A 22,899-nucleotide genomic window follows, 5' to 3' on the forward strand; every position below is an offset into this window, starting at 1 on the left:
TTTCCTTCCTCTGTCCTTGACACACTTAACACACATACCTTTGCTTGAAGCTGAAGTGCCAGGAGTAATTACAATGATTTGTACTACCCAGTCACATTGCTGATGGAATTGTGAGGCTAGTGATATAAAATATGGAGTTAGAGCACAGACACTCTGTCACTAGCACCATTTTGGTGCACATTCATTCTCTCTTGTAGGCTTCATCATTAAGTGCATTCAAGCTGACAAGCCAGGGACTATTCTGTACATGTCAAGAGTCACAAGGAATCTGAGTCAAACTCTTCTGCCTCCTTTGCCAGTATCACGACAAGAGCTAAGAATTGGAAGGAGAAACCAGACACAGAAAAATTTGCATTCAGCTGGCCATGTCATCCTCAAAGCTGTAGAAAAGGGAGGATGATAGGACATCAAACAGACACAAGCACACTCAAGAACTAACAGTGACTTCTGCTGCTGAGATTCCTCATAACTCTAACTAGGCCTGAAATTCCTAAAAAAGGAGACATTAACATTTCTACTTCACTACTTTTCTGATTGTCATTGACATTCTAATGTCTAGCAAGCTGAGGTTCTTTATTCTCCAAACACTCCCATTACCTGCTCTTCTGTATCAGATGCAATGCTTACCTGGCTTTTCCCTCACAGCCAAACCGTTGTGACAGGACAGGCTCAGCCCTGCCCTCCCTGCAAATCATTCACTTTTGACTCAATACCAGCTCTCTCTGACAGCATCGAGTCTGTGCTCATTCCAGTTCCCATGATTGCTGCAGGCTCCTTGATTTGATTGTCCATCGCTAGAGACTGGCATTAAGCAGGGGAGTAAAACACAAACCCTTTCTCATGAATGAGCCATCATGCCCCAGGACAGATCTCTGACTGCTCCCTGTTATCCATCTGGCCAATGCTTGGATGAAATCAGAGATGAAAGAAAAAATTATCATACTCCAACTCTCACCACATCTCCAATTCTCTTTGTTGTTACACAGGAAAAAATTGTGAGAATTCCCTCTGCTGTCTCTTGCTTGCAGCCTTTCACATGCTCTCTTTTCAATCCACTCCTTATTTCTTGTTTTGTTTTTACTATCTACTTTTATTACAGTTTTGTAGCATCTAGATGCCTGCTGTGATATGCTCTAGTTTTACTCCTGCCTTTTTCTCTGGGGAAGAGGGGGAGAGATAGATGAAAAGGTAAAATTAATTTGTTTCTCTGATAAGACAGTTAAGAAGCATGTTGGCCCCTCTGAGCATTTCAATAGCTTATCCCCTTTTCTAATGTTTCTGAGAGGGGAATGAAAACCAAATGTTCAAAACTGCCAGCACATCCACATCCTCTTTTGAAAACTGAAAACTGAGACTAATTATAATGGCTCACACAGTCCAATTATGTTGCTGATCTAATCAGCTTACATTAGGAGAAGCGCTGAATAAACCTGCACAACGGCTGGGACACTGAACCAATTTCTCCCTGGCCCAGCACATTTAAAGCTTACTTATCAGCTGCATGGCATCTGGAAAAAAAACCCCAAAACAACAACAAAAACGAAAAAGACAAAAAAAGTATATCCCTCCAAAATCCCCAGTGGCTGCAAAAAGATTTTTTAATTTTACCCTCCTATTTCTCTACCCACATACAAAAGGAAGAAGCCTTTAATTTACAAAGGACTTGGGGTTTTGTTTATAGTTTGTTCCTGGTCTGGGCACACCCTTTTGCAATAAGGCAAACAGAGACACTCGGGTAGCATTAGTTAGTGATTAAACACATCATGAGACAGAAAATTGGCACAGAAAGTAAGGCTGGTTTGTTCGTGTTGGTCTTACTGTTGGCTCTTTGTGCACACTCTGAGTGGCAGGACTCTGTAAACTGAGCTCAACACTTGGGGGGTCCTTCTTCAACTCTACTGGGGACTTGTCCCCTCGGGCTACTCCATCAAATTTCACAGATCTGGTTGGTGAAGGAGTAAATATTACTGTTGTACATTCTTTATCCTTTTCTTCCGTGCCGTTGACATTTTCTCCATTCATGCTGACTTTTCCATCTACCTGCAGAATACAGTTAAATAAATATGCTGAGACAAGTAGCATTCAAAGGAATTTAGGAAATTAGGAATTCAACATGATAGTACAATCATTAACACAGTCTGTGTTATCAGTGAGGGATGAAGCCAAGCACATATCTCATTCAACAGGCCAAAACAGAAGACCCTGTGACCCTAGAGGGCTCATAAACAAAATACAGGCACAAAGAAATAATTTTTCTGGATTTCCTGGTTTCCCACATTCCATTCTCCCAGTAACATACAGACACCCTTTGTGGGCATCACAGATCAAAGGCTGTTTAAAAAAAATATCAATTTTTATGTTAAATTTAGACCAAAACTGCTGTGTTTTAAATTGCCTTATGCAAGAGCTAAGCAGGTTCTCCAGGACTAATTATACTGATGAACTGCTTATGTACCTCAATGACCTCACCACTGTATTAGCAGTCTGTACTTTTTGAAGCACTGTCATGTGAACTTTGAAGGGACAGGAGCAGCAGAGTTCATCTGCTTGTTCTTTATTGTTCATAACAGAGAATCAAGGCACCAGCAAATAAAACTGGCCATTCCACCCTCTCCATAAGGCAGTCAAATAGATAGGTGCTTTCCTAAAAAATTACTTTAGGCAATCTCCTTGAAAACGAGAATGTTGAAACAGTTTCACTACCTATTTCTCAGGGTCAAGCTAGCTCCTTGATGGCCATATATTCCTGCTAAGGAACCTTTAAGCAAAGAAGAAAGTACAAAATATGCTTTGGCTTCTTCCTCTGAATTGATACAACTTCTTGGCACTTTCACACTGAAATTTCTGAATGGAGGTGGCATGTAAAGACTCCCTTCAATTTGAAGAGCACTTTGTAGAAGCATACAGGAGAAGTCTTGCTACAGAGAACTCGCTAGCCATTCACCTTAAGTGGGCCCAGGTGAGAGAGACCAGGAAAGGACCATGTCTCATACCACCACATTGCTGCTGTGCTCCTGCCTGCCCACAGCACAGATGTTTACAGGCTTGTCAGCAGGCATAAGGAGGAGTAAGGAGGGCTTTGCTACTCTGGGCACAGAGGTTCTTCCTTATTTATTGAGTGAACAGCTTGGATATCTCAAGCAGGCTAAGGGCAAACTCCTTCCATTGACTTCTCGTACATGTGCATCCAGAGCTTGTTCTTTATAAGCATGATTAACTAAGAGGCCATATCTGAGCCATCCTTAGCTCTGCCAGATGTGCAGGAAGGTGGAGGCAGTTAGCCCTTGCACAATCAGCTCCATCACCTGTTTCACTCCTTCTGAGTGTTTTTCAGATGAAAATGTTCCCTCCCTTTCTACACTGACATCATCCACTTAACACAGTACCTCTCAGGGTTTATTTCCAAACACAAGTGTGAGCAGGAACTGAGCCCCAAGTCTTCTGGAACTGTGTGCTGGATTATCTGCTAGAGAGGCAGGTTATTAAAGATCTCAAAAATAAAAAGTCCAGGAAAACACTGGCAGGCTGCACCATCCATTTCAGTGTCTCTGTTTAGACTAAGACATTTCTCTATTTATATTAAGGAGGAAACACAAATGTTCGGATGAACAGGACAGATGCCCTGGCTGAAGAGTTAAACAAACATACTCCTTTCCTTCTGATCTGGAGGAAGTCAACACATTGTCACCAGAGCCAAGAATCATTGACAGACTGGTGTTTCAAGGGAAAATAATGCAAAAACTACATGTGCTAAGGAATTATTCCTACTGAGACAAATCACATTTTTTCACATCATGTGAAAAAGATTCAATCATTTTTTGTGGTGACTCATGGGGTGTAGGAGCCTTCATGAGTTAGTTTCTTCCCACATATATATGCAATATATTATATATGCAATAACATTATATACGCATTATATGAATTATATATGCAATAACATTATGATGATACACCTACATATCTTGGTTCTCTGATGAAAAAAGTGGCAAGGATCAGAAAAAACCTAAAGATCCATGATTCAGTGATATCTAAAAAGTAAACTTGGAGCATATCAACCAGGGTATAGGAGAAACAGGAATTATCAGTTTCTTGTTTCAACTAGGAAAAATGGTGGAGTGTGGTTTCCACAGGAGCTGGGACAGATTTCAATAAATTATACATCACAGCATACTTTTTCACTAGCTATAAAGAGCTGACTTATTTTTTAGAAAGTAAACAACCTGAATATACATGGTAGCAGTGCTACTGGGGTATCAGCAGGCTTCAGGGACACTTGAATGCCACTTGCAAAGCATGAGCAATGGCAGACAGAAGGGAACCCAAACTCCAGAGACTGGGGGCATCCATGCCAGTAGGATTCATTCACGCTGTTCACAACATGACTACTATGAGACTTGGGTAAGCTCCAGTTTTGGTACAGGCTCTATGAACAGCAGACGTTTTCAAACTTGACTTATTCTGGTCTGTTCTTTTTAATACATCTCAGTTCTTTGTTTTTTCTATCATTAGTTCAGTATCTTACTCTCATTCTCCAGAACCACCCAGTCAAAAGATACACACCTCAGATTTCATATTCTGGTTTTAGAATATTGTTTCCCATTCTTCTCCCACAAATCATAGCTGACTTATTCCCAGCAGCACCGCTTTCATCCAAGTTTTCTTACTTCTCTTACTCCCATAGTCTTCGCACGGTTCTTGCAATCCAATGGAGCCACTCTCCTTCTCTCACCATCAATTTCCAGCTACTCTGCTACCCCAGAACCAACCTGCTTCACTAAACCTCCATGCACAACCTAAATCTTCTCTTTATGCCTGTGAAGCAGATTTCCCCACTTATCCTTGGTGAGAAGCATGTTTAAGACAGAGCATATCTTCGGGAAAGCTGGCTCTTGGCTCTGAAGGAGTAGGCACACACTTGGTTGGGTATGCCAAAAATCAGACCCCTGACACAAAAGTCAGTTCAGGTCTTGCTTCAAAAATCAGGGCTTCCACACTCTCTGCACCTTCCATTTTGTCAAAACCAAAAAACATGATCACATACCCTTTTCTAAAAACTTTCTGAGGAAACAGCTTGCTTTTTTCTTAAATTCCCCCTTTTTCCAATCAAATTTAGCCTGAGTTAAAATGATCAGTGCAAGTATTTCAGTGTGAAGAGGTCAAGATTTTAAGAATTCTGGTAAACATGAAGAAACCATCAAACTGGAAGCAGCACAGAGTATGAAGCTGAATTTTATAAAATCAGAATGCTGCCACTATTTTCTATATAATTGCATTAAACATTTATATGTTCAGATGACTCAATCAAGATGTCATTGCCTCCTGGTTGACTTTGGGACATGTGATGTATCCTACCTTAAAGTTCTTTAAAACTTCCTGTGTATTTTTGGGTTGTGAATAAGGCTTGGGTGTCAGCATAGGCACAGCCTTGGAGATACTTTTGCTGGGAGATGTGCGTCCTGTTGAACTGCTGGGCTCTAGTTCAGTGGTGGGAACAATGGTTGCTTCAATTGTGGCAGTGAATTTTGGAGCAGGAAGTGACTGTTGCCTTAAATATCTCAGAGGATTTGGGTCTTTCAGTGGGGAATTTGGTTCCACTGAATGGCTTCTTTCTAGAATTTTTGGCATCTGCAAACGCTCAAGGACAGCTTCACTGATAGTGAATCTTTCAGTGTACTGCTGGAGAATGCTCTCAGCCTCCTCCTGTGTCTTTGCATTCTTGTATGCCTCATGAAGCTCCCGCTCCCTTCTCTCTCTGCAAGGAAGACAACACAAGAGAAACCATCACATTAACAATGGAAATCACAGCCATTTCCTCTGCTCCATCAACATCCTCCCTCTCCCTCACTCAGGCCTGCAGGCATGGCTGCCCACAGTTACCTATGACCTGTGGAGCACACAGCATTTTCAGACACGCCACTACACTCCACTAAAACAACGTACTTCTCCTCCACGATTTCTCGGTAGGTTTTGATGCTTTTCCTGCGCTCATTTGTTCCATCTCCAGCCAATAACCTCTCCATCTTCTTTCTCTCAGCTTCCTTTTTAATCAAATCCTGTGAAGCACTCCTTCGACGACTCTTCCACCGAGCCAGGTCCTGTTAGGGAAGGAAGGTATCTGAATGCAGACTTGCAAATAACTAAAAAGTGGTCACAGGTAACATGAACCCAATCAGCTGGTTGCAATACTTATTCTTGCCTGTGGACTAGGCTCCCATCACCTGCAGGCAGCACTGTTCATTTCAATGACAAAAGGAGATCATAAATGAAGATGTTGTCTGAATTTCCTGCTGATAGTGGGACACAGTAAAGACTTCATAGCTTCACTGCTTACTTTGCTTTTGGCAGGAAATTTGGCCTAAAAGGACCAGTCAGGACACTCATTTTCACTTGGGCCAACACCAGGGACAAAATCCAATTCCCCAGGAAGATTAAGTAAAAAAATTATGTTTGGTGAAGAATTTTAATAATCAGACATATGGGAAGCAGGTGTTCATTAGAAGAATGGATGTTGTTTCACCATGAGCTACAGCTGCAATGACGTCCTTGGAGAGCTTATAGTTCCATACTTTGCCCATGCTATCAGTCAGCTACATGCAAATATGGCTGACCCATGATGTTGGGTTTTTTGATAGAAAAGTCCAGTGCAGCATCCAAATTTAAATTCTTCATCATAGCCACCCTGCACTATTTTGGATCCAGAGCAACAGAGATTGAGTGATGAGGCTCATATCTGGCTGGTGTGAGAGATGACAGAGCAAAAAGCCTATGGTTTGTATCCAGCTGTATAGAGATGTCCTTGTTGAAGTGACCATCTCAGTCTTTCTGGAATCTGCCTGCCTGAAATTGTGCAGAAAATTGACTGCATCTGGTTCTCTGCCTTTTCTGAAAAATCTAGCCTGATACTAAACCAGAGAGTCACAGGAGGTACCTGTTATGGGCCCCTGTGATGTCTTGAATCCTTTATGAATTCACAAATCCTGGAGGATACAGAAGCAAGATCTTTTTCACAGTACAAGTATTACAGCAAAGAAGTTTTCTAAACTGTAAAATTTCTTTTCAGACAACTAGCAAAGGAACAAAATTTTATATGTAAAAAGTAAGCACTGCAGAACTTCTGCGAAGAAAAATAACTTCTTGGAAACTGGAAGGGAACACTTGTCATTAACCTATCCACATCAGGAGATTGGTGTACAGATTATATTTTGCGCACTCTAACAATTTTTGGTTTTAATAAAACCCAGATATTCATAACACATACTCAATTCAGGAGCTATTTCATTAATTACATGGTTTCCCAAAGATTTTAATTGCATTTTTATTGGTAAACAGCAGAAGGTACTGCAAGTATAACTTATTTTATTAAAGCCAGGAAAAAACATTGTCACTTCTAATTTAGCTTAAAACCACAAATTATTGATGTTGCACTTAAGGGAATGTTCATTAAAGTACTTCTTCACATGGCTTACATGTATCAGTCTATAATCCCCTTCATGAAACATAGGCCTATCGTTTTCTTCAGTTACTAATTATTCTCATTGAAGTGCCAAAGCATTTCTTTATTCAGCTACTTCCACTGCTGTCTGTTGTTTGGAAATTAGTTTTTCATTAGCAAATTTTCTAGCATAAGCTTTCCTTCTCTTTTCATAATTAAAAACCAGACATGTTTTTATTTTCCAGTTCTGATGCTTTAGAATAACAATAATTTAAAAAACCCACGAAACTGTTAATTGTTAGCAAATTCATAGCATGGGCATCTAAAATATCAGAGCATGAGACATGTCACTATAAAGCCCTCAGAATGCCAAGGACATTCCAATAAAGGCATTTTCAGTGCCTCTTCAGAACTTTTAGTTCATGGTAGAAGGTGCTGAGCACACCTAAAATGCAAGAACTTTAGCTCAGAGAATTTTCAATTCAACAGCAGAGTTCTCAAACTTCTTGAATGCCTCTGGATTTATTCTTATCTCTGCTGGGAAATTATGGCTTCCCACACATAAAGACCTTTCAGCTTAAGTCCTTCATTGTTCTACTATAAAAAGTCACTTCTCAGCTGTATATACTTGTTTTTAACTTTTCCTTAAATTTTCTACCAAAAACCTCTCTGAGGTGTTTCACAGAAGCCTTCCTTGTAATGAGAAACTACCATACTTGAAGAGATGTGTTTTATTGTGTTTTGGGGTTTTTTAAAATTAAAATATATCCCAAATTCCTTATTTAAAATCAGTCTTTAGGAATGAGCAGAATTGAAACTTAAACCCCTTATACTAACTTACCTGCAGATCATGTTTTTCTGTCCTTGCTAATTTGCTGCAAAGAATACCAAATACTTGGACAGCTTAACAAAACACACTAAGGAAAGAGGGTTTGGAAAGGCCTTGTAAACCAAGCAGGGTGTAGCTAACATGAAATGGTATTTGTTTGCTTGGACAATGGAAAACATTAACATTCTCTGTATCTATGCTAATTTATTAAAGAAAAGACCAACCTATTTATTTCCCTGTCCTACTTAGTCTTGTATTTTGTCACTTTGGACATTGACTAATTAGAAAAGTTAGAGGAGTCAGCAGTTAGAAGTTGTTCTTCCATTTTTTTACCTAATCACGGTTTCTTTACATTTTTTTAAAAAGAAAAATACCTGGTGAACAGGCAGAGGGACTGGAAGATCTTTTATTCTTTGATTTACAACAAATTATGAACTTCTGTGGTTTTAGCAACAATTCACTGAGGAAACAAAAAAGCTCTCATTATTTTAAGCACTTGACAGCAAGTGCAGATTTAGCAGGTTGTCCTGTTTTTGCCTAACTGGCTGGCCTCAGTGCCTGCCAGCACTGCAGACAATGTTGACTGTTGTATACTCACATCTTGCCACCTGGTCTCGTCCTCTTTCAGCTGGTTGTGTATATTCTGCAGCTTCTCATGGCGAGCTTTGCTGTGAGGCTGAGACACAGCATCTTCTTCACATCTCATGTCAAACATACTCATGCTCCTAAACAAGGGAAAAATAACAACAGGCCCAGTCTTATTTAGAGGCTTATATTCCTTCAGCTTGTAAGAGCTGAAGCCACATGAGGGTGCTACAGCAGAATCAGACACCTGCTCTGTTACAAAGCTCCCAAAAGCAGCAGTCCCCAAGTGGGGCTTGTTAGCATCCCTATGGCTCCCACACAGTACTTCAGGCATTACATTCCTCAACTTTCCATTTTGTTAGTCAACCACAACTTTATATCTCACTAAGAAACACTACTGACTTTACATTTCCATCAATAGCTCTTACTAAAATCATTTTATCATTCAGAACAGTTTGATTTCTGAAGATTTGTGCCCAATGGGTTTTCAAGATCACTTTGATTAACACCACAGACAGAGTTTTACATTTCAGGGTAATAGGAGGCTTGAGAAGTACATCAGGTGCAGCATAGCCAGCTAAATGCTATTGCTACAAATTCAGAGAAGTACACTCAGTTCAAACTGCATGGTACTTTCTTCTCTCCCCTTTCCTCCCCCTCTCTGCCTTGAAGAAATCCAATGCTACCAGCACCAACTTATTAATACAGCTAACCTAACAAGGAAAAGATGACATCCAGGACAAAAAAAATTGGTTTTTTACTATTTATGTCTCTGACCTTTGGAGAGTTAAAGGAAAAAAAAGTTTATGATTTGACGTTATACATCTCTTTATATTATATAAAGATTTTCACACAAAGATAACATGCTTACTACTCCACCTCTACTACCTATTATTAGTAAAACATGACCTCAGTTGTGCCATTCAAAGCAAAAAAAAACTTAAAAGAAAGCCATGCATTCCACATGAAGTGATTTCACAGCAGTCCTCAAATGATTACCTGCAGCTTTACATGAGCCAATGAGCCAACTAGCAGGAGAAGCACCCAATGAAGATAAAATTGTGGGCAACTGTGTCCACAGTATTCAAAGTGAATACTCACGGAAAGCTGTGCATATATTTATGAGCCAGCATTTGTATTCAGGCAAGCAAAGACGGGAATGCCACTCTCAAGAAAACACTTGAAAGGTCTGGACAGTGTACAGAAAAGGACATGCACAGATTCCATCCTGCTAAGTAGGTATTTACTCAGAAATGAAGGACAGAATAAACATCCTATTGCCTTTAAGCATGAACAGTGAAGTTAACATATTACTGTGCTTCACCCCTTAAACAGAGTGCTGATGGTTACACTAATTTGGGTCGTTTACACTAATGTGGGTAGTTTAACAGTTGCTTTGTCCAGGATTGGATTGGAACACTCCTAAATAACAAAACCTAAAGAGATGGCAAATGTTGTTTTTTAAAACTTAAACATCAGTCATATTTGGCAGACTGGTGAGGTAGGTTGGGAGATGCAGAACTTGCAATAAAGTCACTCTTATAGGGTTTATTCCAGTTTAAGAGCTTTTGAAACTCACACTAAGAATGCCTTTAGTGTTCAGTATTTGATACCTTGTGCCTACTGGGTCAAACTGGTTGTGTAGCTCTTCTCTTGTACTCTTTCCTCATGTCAAACAATTTTTCATTCACATGCAGTAAGAAAAAAGGTAAGATTTGAAATTGTGGTTACCAGTCCTAGTAGAGTGCATGAGTACACACTCTCTTCCATTTGGGATGGAAGAATTTTGTTTTTCTAGCAGGAATACCTGGATTTCCTAATTTAAGTCTAATGCATGCTCCCTGATTTCATGAAGGTCTCACAGGGTGCACAAAGACAGCAACAGGTTTTATAACTATTAACAATGCAGTAAAAAAAGTTCTCTGGAAAAGGCTTTAGCCTTGGCCAGGAGTCAAACTATACACTACAACCCCAGAAGCACCTCCTACTCCAGCAGTCACCTCCCACTGCTGGGCCTTCATCGTCATGGACAAGCAACTGGGTGGGTTCAAACTTCAACTCTGCAGCAACATGTTCTTCCACAACAGTATCTTCCCAAGACAGCAGTCTGAAGGAGTCCCACCTCAAAGCACTGTGCTCCACTCTGACCAACATGTAGTAATCACTAAGAGGAAAAACCTCCTTTCCTGAGTATGTGGACAAGGCCAACTGAAAGGTCTACACCAACTTCTCTCTCTGACAATTTCATCCTTAGAAAAGGATCTAAGAGGCCAAAACTCTGAGCTTCTATCCAAAGACACTTGTCATTATGAGTCCCACGTAATTGCATCCTATTTCTATCTTGTACAACCTACAAATGACTGCAGACAATCACTAACACTCCCACGAACAGAACTAGATTTACACCTCCCTTCAACCACACGTTGGGCTGGCAGGCACACAGCACACAAGTGGACAGGGAATATGTAACTGGACCAAATTTAAGTTCATTGACTTTCTGCCATTAGCACAGCTCCAGAGATAGTATACAAACTCTGTCCTGAAGCAAGAGGCCTTTCTGCTGACCAGTGTACCAGACCTGCCGTTCTAACAATGATCTGGGAAAAAGCACTGTGCAGACTAACAGTGCATTTCAGATGTTGGCATTTTCAAGCTACACTGCTTTACACTGCTTTATTATCACAAATTACAGTTGTTCCTGTCAGTGATATAATGCAACAATTTCTTTTTTTTAACAAGTCTAAATAAAATTTGAATTAAAAAAAAATCTGAAGTACTTTAATGTTTAGATTAATTAATTTAAAAGTGAGAGATAAGGTAAAAGAACTTCTTATGAGAATATGTTAACAATCCTTATGTAAGGCATTTATTATGTGGCTGCATTACCATTTTACAGTCATACTAAGACTTCAGAAACTCCAACAAAACATAAAAAGGGACAGACTGGCTCAAAATCAGACTAGTAAAGAAATACTCAAAAATCTCGGCTCACTATGAGCCTAAACTCATGTTGGACTATCACGGTACCACCAGAATTTTCTCTCTTCAGGAGATGGGAATGGGCCTGGTCAGCATCAACACACTAAGTATTGCCTTTTCTGGACCCTCAGACAGACCAAGGCTGAAGACAATATCTAGTTTTCCTCTAACTAGCAAAGTTGACAGTCTAATAAAAGAGTCCTCAGTTTTGCTGCTGGAACAAAGAGCATCTAGTCTAAGACTGAATTCAAGTTACAGTTTTCAATGGGGACTTGACAAACATTTAAAAAGTATTTTAAATGTCAGTTCAATTTATTTTTCCTACTTGAGAGCCAAGTTTTATTAGAGTCTTCATAAATACTTTGTCTTCAGAAGGGAAAACACAGTCTAACTTTTACAAAAACTTAAAAGACAGTATAGGAAAATAGTTGCTCTGTAAACTGTAGCACATTTGAAAAGGATGACAATGAGTCTTGAATATTAATTGTTTTACCTTTTAAATCAAAATAATAATCAGTATGGAATAAGCAATATAATTTACTGATCTTTGCAACTCTCACATTATACCACCAAGACCATTGCAACGCCTCTTTGAAGGCATCTCCATGTACCTTCTCTCATGATTGCATTTAATACAGACATATACAGATGAAAAAATCAATCATATAAGCAGGCTTTCTGAAATAGCTGGAATGTCCCCATTGTTAAGTATAACACTTCTATGTTATACTATTCCTTATGTCACCCCTTCATTCGACTGGACAGATTCCTGCCACTTGAAAATGATCATGCTTACTCTGTAGTCAGAAAACAGAGGTTTTGCTCAGCATAAAGTTATTTAATAACTTGTAAAGAACACTTAGTCCATGATTCTAAGCTTTATCATTAGAAGAAAGAGTGAAAAATTGCATGAGTCTCTGTGTATACTCGTTATAAAAGCCCCACAACTCTACAAAAGATTTATGTTTTGGGATTTAATCTGGGACACAGACAAGGTCATATGCATTTCTGTGAATAGAAGGACATTAAGGATATTATTGTGTGTGTAGTTCCCAACTACTTCTCTTCTAAATAGCTAATACTTCCAAAGAGCTTTCCAAATGAATTGCATACTATTCCGTACTAAAGTTTGTATGCATACATGAATAATTAAAATTTTTAAGTGTAATAAATGTCAGTTCTACTCCTTCTATGAAAAGTGATGCATCGAAGGGAAGAGCTTAAAAATTGAAATTTAGTACATTATTAAATTAAACCTAACTTGGAAGGGATTGAATATAAAGTTTTAAAATAGAATAAAGGCTCAGCTAAAGATGTATCTTCCTGGTAATTATTCTGAAGATTACAATGATACTATTTTGCTTTGGGCTTTCTTTATTTCTTCCTGTTATTCCTCATACTTCATTTTTTTCTTCAACACCCAGATTCAATCCAACTCCTTTACCTGTAGCTGATTAGAGGCAATGGAAAGTCGGAAGAAATCCAAGACAAAATAAAAGATGAAACAATACTTTAAGCAACAGCTGGACATTAGTGTTATGCTTAGTTTTTAAGGGCTTTTATATAGAAATTATTTTTAACTGCAATGTAAGCCATATCACATTCCATTTTTCAGTGCTGTCTGAAAAATTTATATGCCAAAACACTGCAAAATAATAATGACGCATCAACTGCATTTTAAATTAGTAGAAAGATGGGAAAGCATGCAGTGTAAGTTGTTTAAAACAGACTCTTGTGAACACAAGACAACTTACTCTGCGTCATCAGACACAGCAGATCTGGGGCCGAATCTACAAGACCAAATATAAAATTAGATTGTGGATAAATACATTGAGTAGTAATTGCAAGTGGACCCATATAATTTGCACAACTGTCATTTCTACTAGTAAAGCTGACCAAAATAGAACCATACTGTTCAGGGATTATGTATTCATCAAACACGACTTACCTGATCATCCTGAGGTCAAACTACATGAGAACACCACCCATCCCTCCTTAAACACATACTTATGCCCCACATTATAAAAATCTGCTGAAGTATACCTAAAATGTGTATAGAAAATAGTTATTGAAAATAGACTATGTCTTAGCATTTACATTGTGCCATACATGCAATGACTGGAGACAAAATGTAACAGTTACATTCCACAGCAGTGCTTAGTACCACTATTACTGAAGCATGAAAAAGACAAATACTATAGTCAGAAAGTGAGTCACAGGATTTCCATTTTCTTTTTGTAGGTCTTGTTTTTGTGTTTGGGGATTTCTCTGGTGTTTTTGTTTGTCTATTTGGTTCTTAGTTTTTTTTTGTTTATGGTTTTCCTTTTGTTCATTTGTTTTGTTGTTGTTTTTGTTTGGGTGAGGGTTTTTGGGTTTTTTATGGTTACTTGATTGGCTTGGAGTTTTTTATTGTTTTGTTTGCTTTTTGGTTGGTTTTTTTGTCAGTTGGTTTTGGTTTTCTTTCCTCAGAGTGGGGGAGTATAGCTGAAAAAAGTTACTGGTAATACACAAACCAGCAGCATTCAGTAAAACTGTAGTCTTCTTTAGAGCAATGCAAACCACATATATATATATATGGGATTTATCATAAAAGAGCATCATGTGCAAAAGTCAATACTACAACATTAATCATGGGAGAAATAGAATAAACATCTCTCAATGAGCAGAGTCCATTTCAGCATCTCCTCTTCATAAACTTTTCTCACAATTCAACATATATACTGTAATCAAACATTCTTTTCACTTAGCTTTCAATTAAAAATTTTTTAGAAATCAAAATAAAATACATTACACTAGTATTATTTTTGTTTCTAAAGTGTGTGTTACTGACATACAGTGTTGCAGTCTGGATTGAAAACACACCAGGCAATGCACAATCTGAACTCTGAAGTGTGCACACAGGGGTTTACAAGCTGCGTGATTCACACCAGAAAGCTCACGTTTGCAGATGCTCATCCTTGGATGAAAGTGCTTCCATTTTGTTTTCCTCAGGAACCTCCTGAAGCTTAGATGTTTGAACAAGGTGGACTTCATTGTTGCCATCTTCAGCCACTTGGGCAGTACTAATAATCTCATCTTGTCCTGTCGGTGGGAGACTGTGCTCCTGCCCTTGCTGCTGTTCTTGCAGTGGTTCTATTGCAGGTTTTCCAGAGCTATTAGCGTAGACTTGTGGACATTTTTGAGGCCTGAGTGAGCCAAAGGCAGTAGTGTAAAGGGATGTATTAAGCAACATTTCAAAAAGCACACATACATAACAAAAAGCATGACTATAAGCTAGCAAACAACCAGCCCGTACAAACCCAAATAGCTGACACAGGACAAGCTAAGTGAGGCAGGAGCAAACCCCCATAATTTTAAGAGTCAAATGCTTGTACCATTCTTTTAAATCAGAAAATAAACTGTCCAGAACAGCACTGAAAATTAAACACCAAGCCACTGTTGAATTCTATGGTAGATGACAGGTTTGTTTTCTCCTGGCTGAGATGAAAGCTAGTATTTCATCCATGTCTGTACAGGTGCCTATCCTTCTCCTCAAGTACTCTGAAGAGGCTGATGAGTAAGAACCTGCCCACTCTTGCTTGCATGTGGCTCAACCACCAAATGATAACTCTGTTCCAAAGCTTCAACACTCACACAGCCTCAAACATCTGAACAGAGGTGCTCAGAAAGATATTGAGCATTATCAGGAAGAATCTCAGGATCTCTACTTTTCCTGTTAGGAAGTCAGTGGCACCAGTTAAGCCACAATCCTCTAACTTACTAGGTCCAGCATCTCCGTTTCTAGCTGGAAACATTTGTAATGATTACCTCATATTTAATCAGAAACCTCTACAAATGTAATGCAAATGTAATTGCTACACAGATCTGTTTCCACATGTTGTTAGAATTTTGCATCTGGTAGAGCTCCGGTCTGAGTCTCCACATGAGTTTTCTAAAAGGGTCAGAAACCTTCAACTGCCTTCTACTGAGCAGAAAGAATTAGCAGAGAACTGAGGACAAGCATGAAAATAACCACTACTGGGCCACCAGCAAATCTTCCTGATAAAGAGATCTTAACAAACAGCCCATGGGTCTAGCTAAAAGGGACAGAGAAAAACACAACTTTCTTACCTCATGGCTTTCTTCTCAAGTTCTGTGGTTGTGCCCTGCTTATTCTGCTGCTTTGAAAAGGGCATGGGAAGGAACTGCTTAACATTGGGCCCAGGCTGTTTAAGAAAAGCTCCAGTTCTTCTGGCTAACATGTCATCTCTTTGAGGGTCTGGAAATTTCATTTTGTTTTCTGTTTCACCACTCTGCAGCTGAGGGTTTTCAAGCTGTTCTTGGCTCTCTTCTTGTGTGACAGTACTGCTCAGAGAGACAAGTGACACTGTTCCATGATCATGCTCACTTGTACAGCAAGTGGCTGCTCAGGCAATGTGAGGTACTGTTACTCAAAACAAAGCTGAGAATGATGGACAACTAGACAAACCAGGCATCTTTAGCCACAGCACAAGGAATAAGAGGAAATTACATTGAACCCCACACTTGTGTAGGTGATTTGTTAGAAGTGGGAATTGCATACAAATCTATGCAATGACTTATTCACTTGGGAGCTGGCATAAAAATCCAGACAATGCACTATGGTTTGCGAAAGAAATACCGCCAAAAGATAAAATACTATTTTCATGCTGAACAGCAATTAACAACTGAAGTACTTAAATATTAAGAAAGAAAACAGGCTGTTTTATATTCATGGGATACATTCTTGTGAGTGATTTTGCAAAACAAAACACATGCCATGATGATTGAGTAAAACACATCTTTAAAGCCCATGTGAAGAATGGGACAACACTGCTGACTGATCCAAGCTAACACCACACACAAACCAGGCTCAGAGGGATCTGCTTCTGTTCTCTGACCTTTCTCCTTCCTGCAGAGTCTTCAAATCCTTTTCACGAGCTACAGCCTCCTCTTGCTGCTGCTGCGGCAGCAGATAAGGAGCTACTGACAAGGGAGGACAATTTACGGGAATGGAGCTTGTGGTTCGCCTTGGAAAAGTTCCCATTCTTCTAACCAACATATCATCTCTCTCTATATCTGGTAAATTCCTGTCACATTCTTCCTTGGCACTTTCTTGCCGTTTGCTCAAACTCCGTGAGGTTTGTTCCTCAGAGATGACATCAGAAGCTGGTACAGGTGATGGAATTCTCCTGCAAGAGTCATCTGTACCTGACTTGACTCCTCCCTCACTAGTGATGAGAATGAGAGGAGGCGTGAGACAGACAAAACGTTCTCAGGTCAAATGAAAGGTAAGAAAAGGAGTCATCTAACTCAGTTTGCAAATTTTTTATAAACACACAAACCTAGCTGAATGAATTGCTTGCCAAAAGCATTCATTAAAAGTTCTTGCTGCAGCCACAGACTGATTATGCCAAAAGAAATATAAGATCTGTTAATGTGTAAACGACCCAGACAACTCTTCTCCAGATAAATGCCAGAAACAGAGAGCAGCAGTACACCATCTTCAAAAAGAAAGTAAATCCATTAGGTTTGAAAAAAACATTTTTTTGAAGATAAGTAAGGCCAGCAAGCTAAATGATAAATTCCTAATGTGCTGAAAGCAGGCAGAGCAAAGCTACTGGAATTGAAGCAGCAGAAAAATCAAATATGATAGCTCATCCTCTGAGATACCAGTGACTTCACTGCCCATCAGAAATTTTGAGCAAGCGTTCAGAAGACCTGTGCACAGCGTTTTGTGCAAGCCTAAATGTGTTAAGATACTCTGAAGACATCAGATGTCTTCTGAACAAGGCCGTGTGCATAAACAGCTCTTGGGTTTATGTTGCAGTTCACTCCCATGCAGATCAGCATCTGGCAAGAACAGGTCTCATTTACAGCTCAGTAGCGCTTCCTAAACCATACCAAATACCTGGACTCATTTTCTGGCTCAGATACTTCACTGCTGCATTCAGCAAACCCAAGACTGACAGCAGTGGTTGAAGGAGAGCTTTCAGCACCAGAGAGACTTTCCACACCATCTTGCTTGCTTTCCTCTTCTGTTCCACTCTTGGATGAAGCTCTGCCAATAACGAGCTTGTCCCATTTCTGTTGATCAATCTCAGTTACTGGCCCAAAATGCACAAACTTCTGCTTGGGGCTACCAGCCTTTCTGTTTGCTCTGGTTTTGCGGACAGCAAAATCATCATGGGCTACCACTTTCACCGTGGTATCACTTGGAGGCAGAGTGTTGCTGGAACATCTGAAATCTTCTTCACTGGTCATAATGAGGAATAAAAGAACGCCCTCATGAAACCCTCAAAATAAAACAAATTAAATGCCCCTAAGGTTTTGAAGGGGTTTTATTTTAAAATTCGAGGACACAGGTATAAACAACTGTGGCATACTGAGTCTCAAATGACATATGAAATGCAAAGGTATTGCAGACATGAGGGGAAAACATGGAAGCACTTCCTAAGGGCAAGGAATGTATATGGCCTGTTCCAAATTCAGTTCTTCACCTAACAAAGCCACAGTTCCCTCTTCTGCTCATGTATACCCCAGCCACACACTATATGTGACTGTATGGCACTAGAATGCACTTTAGCACAAGGAAGTTACAGTGGCATGGGAGCACCAGCAAGAGCAATTCACTTACCCTAAACCAAGCAGACTGAATCCTGATTTTAATAAATCACCTCAAAAGTAACAGAGAGATTGCTAATACCTTCAGGACAAAAGATTGATTGAGTTTTGATTTACTAGAGCTAAAATCACATACAATAACCACATTGTTAGAAGAATGCCAGAACAGACAGCCATCTTTAATTGCAAAAGGGCATGCACCTAAACAGGAAAGCCAGGAGTTGTTATCCTTTCCTATTGGAGTCACAAATCACCTGCCTATGTTATAGTCCATCTCTACAGGGAAACAGCTTAGAATAACTGCTTCATACTGGCTCCCTTTGTAGAGATTTTGTTAACAACAAGAGCATACAAACACCATACGGTGAGGCTCCTGAAAGCCCTGCTGCAATGAGAAACAGTGGTGGTGTACAGCACTGGAGTACAATTGTTGTGCTGATGTATCAGCTCAGGTCTCAAAATAGCACAGAGACATTAATGCAAAGATGCTGATCCTCAGGTAATAGTCCCAAGGTATAAAACACCCCGAGTCCTGAAGACAGCTTGGTAAGGAGCAAAGTAGTTGCTAGCGTATTAGCGGTACCACTCGGAACTTTGTCCTGTTCAACTTCAAGCAGCTTCGAAGCAAATTCAGCCACATGACAAGAGGGACCTTTCTGATATTGTATTAAGAGTATCTACAAGAAAAGTGACTGTGAAACTACTATAGTGCTCTAAATGATGGACACACATTCTTTTCATGACAGACAGCATATCTGTACAGATTTTTGGACTCCTGAAAACGGAAACAGATAAGGACTGGTTGTCAACAAGGCATTCTTCAAGTTAAAAGTCACAAGCACACACAGCATATTGTGGCAAACTAAACATGCTTCCCAGGGTGCCAATCCTGTCCACAAGCAGAAACCATACCTGGGCTCCCCTGACAGTTTCAATCTTTTCCAGGTCTCCAGATCTGCTTTTGTTATAGAGGCATTGACAAAAAGCACATCTTCTTGTAGCTGAGGAAGGATGCTTTGAGATTTCCGTTTTGCCAAATCATCTGTCTCATTATCAAGCTCTTTCACCTGCTGTTCTTCCTCTGACTCAGTCTTCTCATTTTGCAGAAGTGGGCTCTCTTTGCTTGTAACTGTTTGCCTTACTGTTGTCATGTGCACCCGTCTTCTTCTAATTTAATGCACATTCCAGTTCAGCAAGGAAAGATGTTTTGAGGAAGCAATTATAAATCAGTGTCAAAAGAAGAGGCTCAGAGCTCAAGAAGATAAAACTGAATTTATGATATTACTTTCACATTAATTTTAGGAAGTAAACATGGAATGAATCATTTGAAGTTCAAACCTCTCAGCTATGCTACCCCATTCATGCACTACTGAGAACATTTCTTCACGTGAACTTCTATTCCCAGCACAAGAAAAATCTTTATGTTATTACTGAATTAAGCACTTCTGCAATAAGCTTTCTCTTAAATAGTTACAAATATCTCATCTGAATATTATTCACATAGCGAATTCAGGTTTTGCTCTCTAACATACTACACAATTTCTTTGATCTTAAGAATCATTTCAATAGCATTGGACTATTAAAATTTCGCTCCTCAGACGTCCTGTCAAACTAGTCATTAGAAAATGTTAATATAATCAAATGACCAGGAACTGAATGGCACATTTGACATTTGAAAATTGAAAAGAGCTCTTAAATATTAGAAGAAGTTTTCTGAACATATCAGTTGTTACAGTTAAGGTTCCCTGTAATGTGTATATAATGGTTTTATCTAAAATCACATCTGTTTGCTCAAATAAAACAGTTTCCTGGAAAAGATCTCTACCTAGCAAATATTTGTGTTCAGCAATTTCTTAAAGGTCTGTATCACTGAGCTGAAGAAAAATGATATTTTCTAGGTTGAAGCCTTGTAACCCCTGATCCACTTCCCAAACCAGTGCTGCATAACACACATTAGGACCAGGTGCAACATAATTCAGTGCAGTGTAGCAGGCATATATATTCAGTGCCTTCACTAAAGACTCATCTGGTCCGTGTTTCATGCAGGGTGTTAAAAGAGCATGAGATGAAAGAAATGGATCGAAAAACGGGCACTGAAAGTGATCAGAAAAAGAGCTGAGATGCAAAACATATTTTCTAAGTTTATTCTCCACTACTCATGCTCATGACCTGTCTCATGAGTTTAGATAACAAAAGTGTCCCGCCTTTATCTTATTTACACTCACAGTCAATTAACACTTCTTGTACTGCAACAAAAAATAGTTTGGTTCACTTTATGATAAAGCATTTGCATTTACTTTAACGTGTAAGGTATTTTTCATAGCCAAGACAGCTTTAGGCCTATACAGCAATATATCATGGTGAAATTAAGCATTATAATTGAAAGAATAAGACTATGAATGCACACCTTGCATGTTCCTTTTTTTCCATCTGCAATGGCTTTTTAACATCTTCTGGTTTACCTTTGTCTTTACGTGTATAGGGTCCAACTAAAAAGGAGTTAAATGGAACTGTGTGCTTGGGTTGATTCATTCTGGCTCTCCGGGTAGCAAAGTCATCCTTTTCTAAATCAGGAATTCTGCTGGCTGCTTCATCTTCTGAACCAGAATCCTTTCCTTGGTAATGTGTCATGAAGGGGTTGTCCTTGCGAAGGATGATGTCTGGGGTGCTTCCACTGTCTTCACATATTGGCTTTTTACTGACACAGAGCAAAATTAAATAAAGCTCTTGATGCACCAGGGGAGGAGAGGGCAGTGCAACACTCATCTCCAGGTCAAAAAACAAGCACAGGCAATCAAATATGCTCCGAGCTGCTGTTAGAGTGCACAAAGCCTAGCTAGAAATAAAATTTATCATATAAAGCAGCAAAACCACAAAGACTTTATATAGAAAAGTCAGCATGTTGGACCTTTTTAGCTATAGCTGGAAGAACCAGTAAGAACAAATTTTAGCATATGAGATGCAGTGAATGTAGTATCATAACTGGCAGTATTAAACTTCTTGAGCATTTCAAACAAAGGAAGAAATGTGATGCAAACATATGATCCCCGGCAAATGTTGTTGAGTCTTGAAATATCAAATATTTGGCATTTTTCTTAAAAGGTCTAAAAAAAAAAAACCCACAAAAAAAACCCCAACCCCAAAAACCCATCTAAGTAATCACAGAGTCTGTCTACCCTAGTATTCTTAACTGCTTTCTTCTCACATGCACCATGATTGATTCTTTTCTAATTAACCTTTCCTTTCCCACAGAATAAGCCCTCTATGCCAATCCCTCTATGCCTCTGTGCCAGCTGACATACAGTAGCTGCAATGATAGCACACCAGTGATATTGGCATGCCAGAAAATATTGCAACCTGCCTTCATCAGAAACACAACTGCTATCAACACAGCCTTGCTGTTACTGAAGATTATGACAGTAAAGACACTTGACAGCTGGTGCCCATAAAGATTAAGCTTATTTTAACTTGTAAGGGTCAATACTCTTAGGCAAACTGAAAAGACAGATGGCAGGAGCTAGGCAACTCTCACATTTAAAAATCAAATGGTTCATATTGATACTTTAGGAAGTTGGGCAGCAAGGACTGTTCCATGCAGTACTTTTGTAGACATTTGCTCTGTCATGCAGCACACCTTGCTATGCAAAGCAAAATAGAGGAGACCACAAAGGATTAAACAGACTGGCATTAAGAAAGTTAATCTAAATAGCTCAGGGGTTGCTCTGAGTTTCTCTACTATCTTAAATTTAAAGATTGCTTTTTTAAAAGCATTTAAAACATTTTAAATCTCTGCAAGCCCACTACATACACCACTTATTTTACATTCTCAACTGCCCTTACAAAGTACTGCTCCACAAAGTTGCTGGAGAAAATTATGGGGAAGCCATAAACCATGCCTGGCAGGCCAGCCTGGCTCAGGCTCAAAGGACATATGAAACTGTCTGCCTTTGCCTTCTCATGCTGCAAAATACAGGATCCCCTGGTAGTGATGTGGAGAGTACAGTCTCAAGTTAGTTAAAGGCAAATTTTTCCTTAGATCTCTCTGAAGGATCAAAATTTCATGTAAAGCAACAGAACAACACTGGCCAATAGCATTCCAAATGGGAACTGCTGTCCCTTTTCCTCATGAATATTTGTGTTCACAACAGCTTCAGAAACAGCTGGCTCACCAAGTGATTATTTAGTAAAAACTGATGGATTTTTCAGTCTCATGTCCACCAACAGCAGTGAAGCTTGAAAGCATCAAATGTACCATTTCTGAGAGGAGTGTTTTTGGCAACAAAGACATACTGAGTTATAGTACTCAAAAGTGCAACTATGAGTCACTGCAATAAGAAACTCATGGCTTTTAGTATGTAACTAGACTTTAGTAATCACTTTCTAGGTTGAGAATATTTTCCATTCATTTACTATTTTTTTCATGGAATCAAAGATTATTTGTGACATTTTGGGG

At 39.3% G+C, this 22,899-nt stretch overlaps 1 protein-coding gene across 2 annotated transcripts in view; it reads right to left on the bottom strand.

Moving 5' to 3' along the window:
- LIMCH1 (LIM and calponin homology domains 1) overlaps nt 1-22,899 on the bottom strand; it is a 174,107-nt gene that overhangs the window by 31,801 nt on the left and 119,407 nt on the right. The window contains exons 10-20 of one of the 2 annotated variants that reach the window (XM_064418303.1): nt 20,854-21,144; nt 19,359-19,613; nt 17,734-18,078; nt 16,724-17,053; nt 15,936-16,169; nt 14,765-15,010; nt 13,580-13,615; nt 8,860-8,986; nt 5,941-6,095; nt 5,353-5,752; nt 1,819-2,040 (exon numbers count right to left, since the gene is read on the bottom strand). In XM_064418303.1, coding sequence (XP_064274373.1) covers nt 1,819-2,040; nt 5,353-5,752; nt 5,941-6,095; nt 8,860-8,986; nt 13,580-13,615; nt 14,765-15,010; nt 15,936-16,169; nt 16,724-17,053; nt 17,734-18,078; nt 19,359-19,613; nt 20,854-21,144 — 2,641 coding nt within the window. The remainder of the gene's footprint in view (nt 1-1,818; nt 2,041-5,352; nt 5,753-5,940; nt 6,096-8,859; nt 8,987-13,579; nt 13,616-14,764; nt 15,011-15,935; nt 16,170-16,723; nt 17,054-17,733; nt 18,079-19,358; nt 19,614-20,853; nt 21,145-22,899) is intronic. The other variant, XM_064418302.1, reaches the window with a different exon arrangement.

Source organism: Passer domesticus, chromosome 4 (assembly GCF_036417665.1).
Source record: "Passer domesticus isolate bPasDom1 chromosome 4, bPasDom1.hap1, whole genome shotgun sequence".
Taxonomy (NCBI): domain Eukaryota; kingdom Metazoa; phylum Chordata; class Aves; order Passeriformes; family Passeridae; genus Passer; species Passer domesticus.